At 45.2% G+C, this 14794-nt stretch overlaps 1 protein-coding gene across 2 annotated transcripts in view; it reads right to left on the bottom strand.

Annotated features, from left to right (window-relative positions):
- Positions 1-10354, bottom strand: part of BCAR1 (BCAR1 scaffold protein, Cas family member) — a 213218-nt gene extending 202864 nt beyond the window's left edge. The window contains exon 1 of one of the 2 annotated variants that reach the window (XM_077455737.1): positions 10030-10354. In XM_077455737.1, the coding sequence (XP_077311863.1) occupies positions 10030-10041 (12 nt within the window). In that variant the 5' untranslated portion in view covers positions 10042-10354. The remainder of the gene's footprint in view (positions 1-10029) is intronic. The other variant, XM_077455736.1, reaches the window with a different exon arrangement.
- Between the last annotated feature and the right edge of the window lie 4440 nt (positions 10355-14794).

The following is a 14794-nucleotide window of genomic DNA, read 5'->3' as shown; positions in this document are numbered from 1 at the left end:
TGTGATGCCAAATGTACCAGGCAACACTTTAAGCATTTATAAAGTCAATTTTTTTTAACTAAATAATAAACATGTTATACTTACCTGCATTGTGCAATGGTATTATAAAGCAGCCCTGAGCCTCCTCTTCTGGGGTCCACCACCGGTGCTCTCAACTCCTCCTCTTCTGTATCTGCCCCCATCATACTCTCAACTCCTCCTCTTCTGTATCTGCCCCCACCATACTCTCAACTCCTCCTCTTCTGTATCTGCCCCCATCATAGCAAACTGCTTGCTATAGGAGCAGATGTGCAAACTTGATCCCGAGCCAGGCTGTGTGCGTTGATAGACACACACACCACGTCTCTTGGTCCCACCCCCCTCCTCACAAGATTTGATTGACAGCAACAGGAGCCAATGGCTCCCACTGCTGCCTTAGCCCCTGTCAGTAGAGGTAGAGGGAAGAAAAGAGATGCAATCGGACACAGCGTACCGCGTTCATCAGAATGACCCAATAAGGATAAACGCTTTAAGTGGCTGCAGTGATTTACAGAATTTTAAAATTCCAACTAAAATGACTGAGGAGGGGGAATTTTGGTGACAAACATTTCCATTTGGAAAGGAAATTCCAGGCTTTCATTATTTTCTACACACTACCAATAAACAGCCTATGACTTCAGCCTATAAATGTGCATACTATGTGAGTAATTGCCCACCAATATAATCTGTTGGCTATATAAATGTTGTGAAACGTTTCATATGTCTGTCTATAACTATATTCCTTCCACCCACCCTGGATCCTGTTTGCTGTACAGCTCGTTATCTGCTGGTAAATGATTAATGCTCTCCTTCTTCTATACAGTAATCAGCAGAGGGGCCCTCTCACTGCAAGAGGTTAAGCTATGCCGGCTATTTTATAATATCATGATCTGAGCCAATTATTTACAGAGATTTGAGCTGGTGCCAAAAGGAAATTGACTCATTTTTAGTTTCAATCCGGCTCTGAAATGCAGATTTGGAATATCGAGAGAACAGTGCAGGAGACTATTTTAGTCCTATAACGAGCACATGCCATTTCACCCTTCTGCGACTTGGAGGGACTTATGAAAACAGGAGCAGAGAAAAGTGGAGATGGTGACCATAATGACCATTAACCACTTCACCGCCGGAAGAATTTACCCCCTTCCTGACCATTTTTTGCGATACGGCACTGCGTAGTATTAACCGACAATTGCGTGGTCGTGCGACGATGTACCCAAACAAAATTGATGCTGTTTTTTTTCACATAAATAGAGATTTCTTTTGGTGGTATTTGATTACCTCTGCGATTTTTATTTTCCCCCTCCACCCCCCCCACTTACAGTCCCACTTCTGGTCAGATCGCCACGGTGGATTTACCGGAAGTTCTCCTCTTCTCCTTTCTGCCAGCAACCTTCGGTCACAGGTCCCAGAAGGCTGTGGGTCCATTCACCCACAAAGCAATGGGATGCCAGCTGTGAAGCCATAAGGAGTCATAGCCGACTACCTATAGTTACAGTTTGTGTCGAGGCATCGAGGCCACTCATGGCTTGAATTTCGTCCAGTTTACAGGATTCAGCCAAAGTTCAAGCTATGTATGGCCAGCCTAAGGCCGCGTACACACGGGCGGATTGTCTGCCCAACTAAGTTCGGCAGACAATCCGACAGACAGTCCGTTCAAAATTAGCATGAATGGACTTGACCACACACGATGAGCAGACAGTCCGCTGAAAGCGTGCGTGATGACGTGTACAGCACGTACGACGGGACTAGAAAAACGACGTCCTATACACTGCAATGCAACCTTCGGCCGTGTAAACCCTTTCTGAGCATGCGCCATACTTAGTCCGTCCAACTTGCCTACACACGAGCGGACTGTCCGCTGAAACCAAGTTTGGACGGACAAAACCAAGTTTGAACGGACTGTCTTACGGAAATTCCGTAAGACTTTGTTCGTCAGATTGTCCGCTGAAAAAGTCCGCTGAAGCCCACACACGAGCGGACTGTCCGCTGAAACACTGTTCAGCGGACTAAGTTGGACAGACAATCCTCCCGTGTGTACGCGGCCTAAGAGTATCAGTAGTTCCATAGATGTCATCAAATAAAGGATATATATATGTAATGTGCGCCATGGCAATCAGGCTGTATATATGCAACACATGTAAACATAAATGATATCTTCGGTGAATCAATCTGTGAAGCCTCCTCTTGCATAAGTTGACAATACATCTAATGGAGATATAATATCCATTCTAAGCGTATAAGTAAAATAAAGGTAAGACGCCAATGTGGAAAGGCTCACCTGGAATAGTTGCTGGGTTTGTGAATTCAGGGCAATAGTGCTTTGTGGGAAGAATGTTTGTTCTGAAACGCATCGAGTCTAATTGAACATTTTTTATTTGATTTTGGCGCTCCCAGCTGGTCTCATTATGGATTCAAGATTTTGAACTGTCTAGCCCTATGGATATGTATTATACAAAGCACTATTGCTGTGGCTTCACAAACCCGCCAATCATTCCAGGTGAGCCTCTCCAAGTTGGCATCTCATCTGTATTTTACTAATGCGAATGAAAAGATATTGTTTTCTCCATTAGATACTTTTATAAATGTATGCAAAAGAAGAAAGAAAGAAATTCCTTTATATCAGAGGCGCTGAATATATTCAGGCTTACTACCCAATACATGTGATCCAGGCCATATAACAAGGTTAGAAGTATACATTTCATTGGAACACATCTGTGGAACTACTGGTACTCTTAAGCCTAGTACACACGGGCCAGATTTCGGGCGTCATCGGCCGCTTCAATAAAAAAAAAGTTGACCAACTCCCAATCAGCACTCTCAGCCAATGGCAGAGAACACTGACCAAAGAGTCCCCCAATCTGAACACAATAACTCAGCAGAGGAGATCGCTGTACTAATGTAGGAACGTTAGTACAGTGGCTCTCAGTTTTTTTTCATTCAACCCAGACCTTATAATGTGTACCAGGCTTTAGAGGTGCCCTTGTTACATGTATCTTTTCAGCCTTGCTTGTCTCGTCCGTAGGGATTCAGAAAGAGACAGAACTGGAGAACGGTTTTGGAGGGTGCCTACCCTACTAAGTTGTTCCCCCTGTAAAACAGGGTTTTCTTCTGCTAAGGACTAATATTGCATGGCATAGTGAAGACCTTTGCCAGTTTCAGGGAGATTTCACTTCACTTCCTGTCCCATAGACACCAATTCATAAAAGATAATCTCTCACTAAAGTGATGGGGAAATGCTCTCTTAAGCCGGCCATGGATAGTTCAAATCTTTTCCGGTTCAGCAGGGATCGGCTGAAATTTGAACCATCTATGGGTAGGCCGATTGCATCAACTTGGGTACAACCAGCCTGTTGGATTTCTACATGCGATTACTTCCAACGGCCACAGCTACTACCAATAATCCCTGTGTTCTCCCAGCAGGGACCTGCAATCGAAAGAAAATCATTTCATCCATGGCCTGCCATAAGATAATAGGCACTGCAAAAAATGTCCCCGTCCCCATTAGTAGACTTCTATTCCTGTTCCAGTTACAGCTCAAAATGTAGGGTTCTCCGGGCTCTCAGTTTTGATGACAATGGTCACCAGGATAAACAGAGAAAGTAACCTCTCCAACCAGAAACATCCAGCAATGAAAAGTTGACAGGGTTGCTAACCCTTCCTCACTCTATCCACAACAAGCTAGCATAAACAGTATACAAAGTCATAAAACTATTTTTGTGTAAGGTGGGAGGCCATTAAAATATGGGTACATTTTATTTTTTACATTGAATGCTATTGGGTCCACCTAGATCAGAGGCCTCCAAAAATGCCAGTCTACTGTCCTTCAGACTTTGAGAGGGCCGGACTCTAGCCAATGCAAGTAGAAAATGCCCCGGTGTCAATAAGCGCAAACAATGACCCAACATTGGCATTAGTGGAAGATTAGTGCCCAGTCATTGATGTTAATGGTATGGAATAGTACCTCTTCATTGGTGTCATTGGAAGGAACAGTACCCCATCATTGGTGTCAGTGTGGGGAATAGTGCCCCATCATTGGTGTCATTTGGAGGAACAGTGCCCCATCATTGGCGTGAGTGGGAGACATAGGGGGTTATTTATGAAAGGCAAATCCACTCTGAAAGTGCACTTGAAAGTGCAGTCGCTGTAGATCCGAGGGGGGCATGCAAGGAAAATAAAAAACAGCATTTTATCTTGCACATGATTGGATGATAAAATCAGCAGAGCTTCCCCTCATTTTAGATCTACCCCTCTGATTTACAGTGACTGCACTTCCAAGTGCACTTGTAGTGCAAAGTGGATTTGCCTTTTGTAAATAACCCCCCTAGTGTGACATCATTGTTGTCCGTGGGAGGAATAGTACCCCATGATTGGTGTCAGTGGGAGGTATAGTCCCCCATGACTGGCGTCAGAGGAAGGAATAGTACCCCATCATTGGTATCAATGAAAGGAATAGTGCCCGATTATTGGTGCCAGTGGGACGAATAGTGCCCGACTATTGGTGCCAGTGGGATGAATAGTGCCCCATCATTTGTGTCAATGAAAGGAACAGAGCCCGATTATTGTTGCCAGTGGGACGAATAGTGCCCGATTATTGGTGCCAGTGGGATGAATAGTGCTCCATCATTGGTGTCAGTGGGAGGAACAGTGCCCCATTGTTGGTATCATTGGCAGGAATTATGCCCCATCATTGGTGTCAGTGAAAGGAATAGTGCCCCAAGGGCCAGATAAAGGCAAATAAAGGACCATATTTGGTTTCTGGGCCACAATTTGGAGACCCCTGACCTAGACTGAAGCCCAGCAGGCTAAGTGCCAACGTGAACTGATAATTGGATGAAAGTAGAGAAGCAAGTCAAGACTACTTTTCCAAGAGATCCAGATTTATAATTTAACCACACGCTTCATGTTCTGTACCCCAACTTTCTTTTTAGAAGTGACAGTGCTGACGACAACCACAGTTACGTAGGCGAAGATTCAACTGGGCAGACAGAAACCTACACCTACTACTCAGTATGCTAAAAGTAGACAATTCAAACTGTCCTGCTAACTGCTCGGAAAATGGAAATGCACAGAACATTCTGTTACTGGAAGGGAATACAGAGGAACACCAAGTATCAATGAACAGCATGTCGGGGAGATGTTTTATTGCATAAAAAAGCATGTCTGTAGAATCACAACTACGCAGCTCAAGTTGGTCCTCGTACTTTCCTGAGCACCTCTACTTCAGGCCAGTCCAAGTCACCTCTGAGGACCAACATCAGTGGGCCATCTCCTTACATCAGTAAATGTGTGTCTCCGTTGTCTTTAGGTGCATCAATTACATGGACAAATAAACCGCCTTCCACAATATTTTGGGCCTGAATCAGTAAATAAAACCCTTCTCAGACAATATTTCACATCTGGTGGTTTCCCACAACTAGTGAGTGAATGTACGGCATGGTAACACTAACTGAGCACAGTTTTAGCTGGACAGTGTCATTCCTGTGGCTTTTTCATTTGCTAAATCTAATACAAATAGAACATGAGCAATCTTCTTTCTCGTAGTTGTGTGTGTGCTGCTATTCACTTGTGTTCTCTCCCTGTCACGGTAGACATATTAATTAGCTCGGTGTCATGCTGTACGGCATCAATGGAGGCTGACCTGACTGCTTCCTCAGCTCAGGCCTGATGAAGAAAGGTCAGGGGTCTGCTGGAAGAGGGAAACGCTGCCAATTAATTCAATTTCTTTCTTGTAACCCTGACAGTCCCTTCATTATATAGTAATTGTGTGCTTCTTATCAGCACTGAGCTTAGGAATGAAAAATTAGAAGTCAGCAGCTACTGTAGCTGCAGACTTTTAAATCAGGTGCCTGGAGTCCAGCACTGTCTTCCTACAGCCAGTTCATCTTACCACTGCAGGTCCCTAGCGCTGGGAGCCATCTGTGACTTCCTCAGGAGGTGCTGTGGGACCGGTCCTGCAGACTCCTGGGATGTGTGATGTCTCCCAGGAAGCTTCAGCCAGGAGGTGTACAGAAGCACGTGTCATTCACGCCTAGGCGAGACATGAGGAAGTAGAAGTAGGTGTCTGTTTAAAAGGTACCTACTCCCCATAAAAAAGGGAGAAGGAATAGCGGTACTTTGGTGTGAAGGTTTAAAGAGGAACATTTCTTTACTACACAAGGGCACATACAGGACTCATTTTGCTACAAATTACTTTTACACTAGACCAGTGATCTCCAAATTGTGGTCCTTTGCTTGTCTTTATCCAGCCCTAGAGAACCTATCCCTGCCACTGATACGAGGCACTATTCCCAGCACTGACACCAATCATGGGACACGATTCCTCCCACTGACACCAATGATAGGGCACTATTCCCAGCACTGACATCAATGATAGAGTATTATTTCTCCTACTGACACCAATGATAGGGCGCTAGTCTATGGGGCACTATTCCTTCCCACAGATACTAATGATGGGGCACTATTCCTCCCACTGACACCGATGATAGGGCACTAGTCTATGGGGCACTAATCCTTCCCAGAGATACTAACGATGGGGCACTATTCCTCCCACTGACACCAATGATAGAGCATTATTCCTCCCACTGACACCAATGATGGGGCACTATTCCTCCCACTGACACCAATAATAGGGCACTAGTCTAGGCACTATTCCCTCCCAGAGATACTAATGATGGGGCACTATTCCTCCCACTGACACCAATGATGGAGCACTATTCTATCCATTAACACCAATGATGGGGCACTAGTCTATCAATCAACACCAATAATGGGGCAGTTCCTTCCCAGAGATACTAATGATTGGGCACTATTCCTCCCACTGACAACAATGATAGAGCATTATTCCTCCCACTGATACCAATGATGGGGCACTATTCTATCCATTGACACCAATGATGGGGTACTAGTCTATCAATCAACACCAAAAATGGGGCACTGTTTCCTTCCTAGAGATACTAAGGACTGGGAACTATTCCTCACACTGACACCAATGATGGGGTGCTATTCTTCCCATTGACACCAAAGAAGAGGGACTATTCCTCCCACTGACACCAAAGATGAGGACTTTTCTCCAACTGACACCAATGATGGGGCACCATTCTTCCCATTGACACCAATGATGGGGCACTATTCTTCCCATTGACACCAAAGATGGGCACTATTCCTCCCACTGACACCAATGATGGGGCACTATTCTTCCCATTGACACCAAAGATGGGCACTATTCCTCCCACTGACACCAATGATGGGGCACCGTTCTTCCCATTGACACCAAAGATGGGCACTATTCCTCCCACTGACACCAATGATGGGGCACTATTCTTCCCACTGACACCAATGATGGGGCACTATTCTTCCCACTGACACCAATGATGGGGCACTATTCTTCCCACTGACACCAATGATGGGGCACTATTCTTCCCACTGACAGCAATGATGGGGTGCTACTCTTCCCACTGACACCGATGATAGGGCACTATTCCTCCTCCCACTGACCACAGGTGTCAAGTAATAATTTTTACTCCCACCAACCACCAAGCCTATGGCATTGTTTACTCTCACAGCCCCCCCCCCCCCCCACCCCATGTCTGAGAGATAGTAAATGGGTCCTTTGCTTGGAAAGTCAGGGGTCCCCTGTATTAGAGCTATAAATTAAAAGTGTGATCATTTTTTTCCTAAAGACACATACAGCGAGAGATTTACTAAAGCTGGTGCACAAAGAGTCTGGTGCACATAGTGACCAATCAGCTTCTAACTTCAGCTTGTTCAATTAAGCCTTGACAATAAAACCTGGAAGCTGATTGGCTACTATGCACCAGGTTTAGTAAATTTCCCCCACAAGGAGGACCTGAGTTTCTATGAATCTAATAATATGCCAATCACACACAAGAAGTACTCATTCCAAAAAAAAAAGTGTTTCTTTTGTGACCATATCACAATATATGTATAATAAATAATTTTGGAATCTTTCAAGTTGTAGGAGAGAATTTGAGCCTGTGTGTGGCCGACTACAATCATTTTTTTTTTCTTTTTTTAACCCTGGAAGGTCTGTGTGGAAGCAGCTGATCAGTGACCCCCCATGAGGATCGCCCTTCTCCTACAAAGCCAACATTCCTGACATTCCTTCTATTCTACAAATAAGTCATCCCACCATTCCAAGGTGAAGTCCTCATGTTTGGACCCTCACGAGGTAACGGCTCTCAGGAATGCCACCTATAGTAAGCTCACCCGGATCCGGGAAAGTTCTGCAGCTCTCAGTACGATAAATCAGAAGGTCCAAAAAGGGACCCGGAGACAGAATACATTCCCAGCTGTGCTCTGCAGGAAGAGCGAGGAGCTGAGGAGTAAGAAATGTCTCCTTCCTCTACCACACTGCTCCAATACTTCACATTACAGTCCTACAACATACATACTGATAATAACACACAGCAGTAACCCATAGCAACCCCACATGTCCATTCCCTGATCAATCAATTCATTCTGATTGGAATTACTGGATTTTATTATATTCCTTACAGAAGGAGATCAGAAGACTTGATGGATACAGATAGGATAAATCCAGAGATCCAACCCATACACAGAGCTTGTAGAGGATTTACTAAGACTACGCTCCTATCCCCTCCACACATTGCTGCCTCTGACTTCCTTCCTGTGTCTGGATTAGTCACCACCGTCCAACTATTTCTTGGCCGGCTCTGCCGTATGGTCGCCTGGCAATCTCCGTCTCCCAAATTCCTTCCTCACACTCACTTTTCTTTTATTACAGATTCCTCTCCGTCATTGTAGTCTAAGCTTCACAGTCTGCACCTCTTCCCACCAGATCTACTCGTTATATACTAAGGACTGTCCCTTCTACAGATCTACTATGTATGTACTAAGGACTGTCCCTTCTACAGATCTACTATGTATGTACTAAAGACTGTCCCTACTACAGATCTACTATGTATGTACTAAGGTCTGTCCCTTCTGCATCCCTACTATGTATGTACTAAGGACTGTCTCTTCTACAGAGCTACTATTTTTGTACTAAAGACTGTCCCTTCTACAAACCTACTAAGGACTCTCTATTCTACAGTTCTGCTCTGTATTAAGGCTGGTTACTTCTACAACCCTACTATATATGTACTAAGGACTGTCCCTTCTACAGATCTACTATGTACTAAGGACTGTCTCCTGTACAGCTCTACTATATATATATATATATATATACTAAGGACTGCCTCTTCTACAGATCTACTATGTATGTACTAAGGACTGTCCATTGTACAGATCTACTATGTATGTACTAAGGACTGTCTATTCTACAGCTCTGCTATGTATTAAGGCCTATTTTTTCTACAGCCCTACTATATATGTACTAAGGACTGTCCATTCTACAGATCTACTATGTATGTACTAAGGACTGTCCCTTCTACAGATCTACTGTATATGTACTATGGACTTTCCTTTCTACAGAGCTACTATTTTTGTACTAAAGACTGTCCCTTCTACAAACTTACTAAGGACTGTCTATTCTACAGCTCTGCTATGTATTAAGGTCTCTTTCTACTACAACCCTACTATATATGTACAAAGGACAGTCCCTTCTACAGATCTACTATGTACTAAAGACTGACCCTTCGACAACCCTACTATGTATGTACTAAAGACTGTCCCTTCTACAAACCTAATAAGGACTGTCTATTCTACAGCACTACTATGTATTAAGGCCTGTTTCTTCTACACCCCTACTATGTATGTACTAAGGACTGTCTCTTCTATAGGTCCACTATGTATGTACTAAGGATTGTCTTCTCTTCAGCTCTACTATGTATTTACTAAGGACTGTCCCTTCTACATCTCTACTATGTATGTAGTAAGGACTGTCCCTTCTACTATGTATGTACTAAGGACTGTCACCTCTGTGATATAGGACTGTCTCTATGATGTATGTGTTCTCTGACAGCTCTGATTGGTCCCCTCTCTCTCTCTCTCTCTCTCTCTCTCTCTCTCTCACACACACAGACTGACCAGGTAGTTCATGGTGTCGGTGGTGTCTCCGGTGAGTGTCGGTAATCCTCCCGGTAATCACATGTCCCGCACTCCGGAGCGGCTCTGTGTCTTTGTCTCCCCGCCGATCACACACCGCCCGGGGTCATCTCCCCAGGCAGGACTGCGCTGTGTGCCCGCCGCACTCTGTCCAGGACCGGGCACACTCCCCGCACAGCGCCCCCTGTGCTCCCGGTCTGTAGCCGGCTGTGTGCTCCGCTCCCCGGCGCTCTCTCCGCTCTCCCGGTATTCCCGGCTGTCTCGTTGGCAGCCCGACTCCCTGAGCCAGTGAGGAGAGAGGGGGAGGAGAGACGAGACAGAGGGAGGAGTCTCCGGGAGAGAGCTAACACTATCCCATCAATGCCTCTGTCCAGACCCTCTCCCCTCCGGCCCTTCCATTGGCTGAGCCCGGCTTCGTATGTAAATGAGTTCAGAGGGCGGGGTGAAGAGCTTTTCCCATCAGAAGGAGGTGTTAGAGTGCCCCGGTCTGGAGCGGAGAGGGATGGGAGATGGGAGAGCAGAGCCAGGGATGGAGGGATGGAAGGATGGAAGGACAGAGCAATGGATAGGAGGGTGGAAGTATGAATAGGAGGGTACAAGATTGCAGGCAAGAAAGGATGGAAGGAAGGGTGGATGGATCGACGAGGGTGGGTGGATGAATGGAATGAAGGATAGATGGATGTATCGAATGAAGGATAGATGGGTAGATGGAAGGATGGATTGATGGAAGGAAGGATAGATGGGTGTATGGAAGGAAGGATGGAAGGAAGGATAGATGGGTGTATGGAAGGAAGGATAGATGGGTGTATGGAAGGAAGGATGGAAGGAAGGATAGATGGGTGTATGGAAGGAAGGATAGATGGGTGTATGGAAGGAAGGATAGATGGGTGTATGGAAGGAAGGATAGATGGGTGTATGGAAGGAAGGATAGATGGGTGTATGGAAGGAAGGATAGATGTATGTATGGAAGGAAGGATAGATGGGTGTATGGAAGGAAGGATAGATGGGTGTATGGAAGGAAGGATAGATGGGTGTATGGAAGGAAGGATGAATGGAAGGAAGGATGTATGGATGTATGGAAGGAAGGATAGATGGGTGTATGGAAGGAAGGATAGATGGGTGTATGGAAGGAAGGATAGATGGGTGTATGGAAGGAAGGATAGATGGGTGTATGGAAGGAAGGATAGATGGATGTATGGAAGGAAGGATAGATGTATGTATGGAAGGAAGGATAGATGGGTGTATGGAAGGGAGGATGAATGGAAGGAAGGATGGATGGATGGATGGAAGGAAGGATAGATGGGTGTATGGAAGGAAGGATAGATGGGTGTATGGAAGGAAGGATGAATGGAAGGAAGGATGTATGGATGTATGGAAGGAAGGATAGATGGGTGTATGGAAGGAAGGATAGATGGGTGTATGGAAGGAAGGATGAATGGAAGGAAGGATGGATGGATGTATGGAAGGAAGGATAGATGGGTGTATGGAAGGAAGGATAGATGGGTGTATGGAAGGAAGGATGAATGGAAGGAAGGATGTATGGATGTATGGAAGGAGGGATAGATGGGTGTATCTAAGGACGGATGAATGGAAGGAAGGATGGATGGGTGTATGGAAGGAAGGATATATGGGTGTATGGAAGGAAGGATAGATGGGTATATGGAAGGAGGGATAGATGGGTGTATGGAAGGAAGGATGAATGGAAGGAAGGATGGATGGATGTATGGAAGGGAGGAGAGATGGGTGTATGTATGGAAGGAAGGATAGATGGGTGTATGGAAGGAAGGATAGATGGGTGTATGGAAGGAAGGATAGATGGGTGTATGGAAGGAAGGATGAATGGATGGAGGAATGGATGTATGGAAGGAAGGATAGATGGGTGTATGGAAGGATGGATGTATGGAAGGAAGGATAGATGGATGGAAGGAAGGAAATATGAATGGCTGGAAGAACAGATGGATGGGTGAATGGAATGAAGGATGGATATATGGAAGGAAGAATAAATGGATGGAAGGGAGGATAGATGGATGGCTGTAAGGATGGACAAATGGATGTTTGGAAGGAACAATGGATAAATGGAAGGAAGGAAGAATGGATGTATGGAAGGAAGTATAGATGAGTGGCTGAAAGAATGAATGAATGGAAGAACGGATGGATTGGTGAATGGATTGAAGGATGGATGTATGGAAGAAAGAATAGATGGATGGATAAATGGAAGGGAGGAAGGATAGATGGATGGAAGGAAATCTGCATGGATGGCTAGAAGGAAAGATGATAGAGGGAAGAATGGATGGAAGAAAGGAAGGATGAGATCTTTCTGCCTTCCAGCTACAAATACATGGCACAGCCATCCCTGATCTGAGGAGATGAATGCACCGGTGTCAGGGACATTGGGTTATAAGAGGGTGATAGGACAGTATACTCTTATATGCAGTCTATGTACAATGTCCATCTATAGAGCTGAGGTGGAGATGGGAAGATGCGATCTGTATTTATTATTATTATCTGTATAATGAGGTGATGATGGATTAGGACCCATTCACATCTCATAGCAGTCTATTGATTTCAATGTAGCACACCAGACGAAAGATAATGAATGTGGCATTTCCAGCTCCGCAGCACCAGTCAGTGCACCGCCATCCTCTGCTCTGCAATGTCCATCCATCCGGAAGGTGGGTTGGGTTGTCATTCACAATAGATGAGTGTTGTCACACACATGGCAATGCACATGTTACCACAACACAACAGTGTGATCCTGCCCTGGATGTGCCCTGATCAGGTTCTCCAGCACCAGCTGTATCTTGAGGGACAATAGTGATTGCCCAGGAAAGTCCTCACTCTTTGGCCGTGCTCACAGGTTTTCAGTACATTACTTCACTCATTGATGTGCACTGTATTAGGGCCGTCCATTCATTTGGATGAGCTCTCCAGTGCACTACAACACACCCTAAAAGCAGGGGCGGACTGACAACTCATGGGGCCCCCGGGCAATAGGAGACTATGGGGCCCCCAGGCAATCAGAGATTATGGGGCCACACAGTAGACACAAACACACACACACACAGTATACAATCACACAGTATACACAGACATGTTTCTATTGGCTGAGAAGGTACTGGAGAGGTGGGGCAGCTATAATCTCAGGATTTTTAGACCAAATGGATGTCGGTAAGGGACATTTCAGAGACAGATGTAAAAAAAATAAACACAATTTTTTCATACTGTCCCTGGTTTTACTGAGTCTGGCAACCCTGATGGGGCCCCCTAGTGGCTTGGGGCCGTCAGGCAATGCCCGAGTGGCCCAATGGTCAGTTCACCCCTGCCTAAAAGGTGCCTATACATCTTTTTAAAAGACAGCACATGACAATGTCCTGTAGTGTTACCATGCGCTGTGATACACTAAAACGTGTGCGTTGGGGTGCCATTGGGAATGAATAGCACAGCAGCACTAGAAATATCCAGCCGCAACCTTTAGCAAAGGTGACCAGATTTTTAAAACGAAATCCGGGGATTTTTTTTTTTTTTATTGGCAAATGGTAAACTATTTTATACGCATATTTTCCTCAAATTATATATGCAGTCAGAAGTGTAGCGTGGGTTGTCAGCGCCCGGGACAAGGCAAGAAATGTGCACCCCCGCCAGACTTTAGGCACTCCCTAAGTTCCTTCCACTAGTACAGTAGTACTGACCAACTTGATTCCTACACTGACCTACCTGCCCACTGAACTAACCTACCTGGTATCCTACCCTGACCACTACACTGACCTACCTTATGCCTACACTGACCTACTTTATCCCTACATTGACCTACCTGATTCCTACACTGACCACTACACTAACCTATACTGAGCACTACACTGACCTACCTGATTCCGGCACTACTCACCCCCCCCCCCCTAAATGAACAGCATAGATTGGTTTATTTTGCTCACCTCTCCATGGCCTCCATGATAATCTATCAGAGCAGGGCTCTCCCTAGCACCAGGTTTCACCCAGGGCGAGAGTAACAGATGCCCCCCCTCCATACTACTGCAATCCAGGGACAAATCCAGGGACAGACTGGCTCCGGGGACAGTGTCCTCAATCCGGGGACTGTCCCCAGAAACTGGGGATGTCTGGTCACTCTACCTTTAGCTCATACCAGGTGTCTTTATATCTCACAGGGATGAGACCTCACACCCAGGAAGACACTTTGATGTTCCGCAGGATAATACTTTGAATGGCAGTATGTAGGCCAGCAAATCAGCAGAACCTCCTCTTTGCTAAAGAGGGATCTCGCCATGTCCAACTGGATGGAGTTGTTAGGGGTGTACTCACTTTTGTGAGATACTGTGTATATATATATATACACACACATACATACATATACACACCGTATATCCAAGCAGATGTGGTGAACAGCACAATGGATTAAAGTAAAGTGCAAAGCAATCAGACCATCCCACCAGTCATATTTACAGAAATTCCAAACTGGAATTGTTGCACTTAAAATCTATTTTAATTTTAAGTGCAGCAATCCCTGTTTGGAGTACAATGTGCTTGTAATCCAAAGCACTCGTATATATCAAAGCGAATTTCCCCATAAGAAATAATGGAAACTCTGATGATTCATTCCACAACCATTTATTCATTCAAGTCCTTCAGTTTTATAGTCCATATACAAAGATTATAGCAATGTTGTGTAACCATAAAATGTCCATCCACAAATGGAAGCCTTAACAAGGGGCTTTGAAGAAAAATCCAGCAG

Source organism: Lithobates pipiens, unplaced genomic scaffold, assembly GCF_037356315.1.
Source record: "Lithobates pipiens isolate NorthernLeopardFrog02 unplaced genomic scaffold, aLitPip1_a1.2 Scaffold_10, whole genome shotgun sequence".
NCBI classification, from domain to species: Eukaryota; Metazoa; Chordata; class Amphibia; order Anura; family Ranidae; genus Lithobates; species Lithobates pipiens.
Note: the sequence above shows the minus strand (reverse complement) of the source record. Positions and strands in the feature narration are given on the sequence as shown.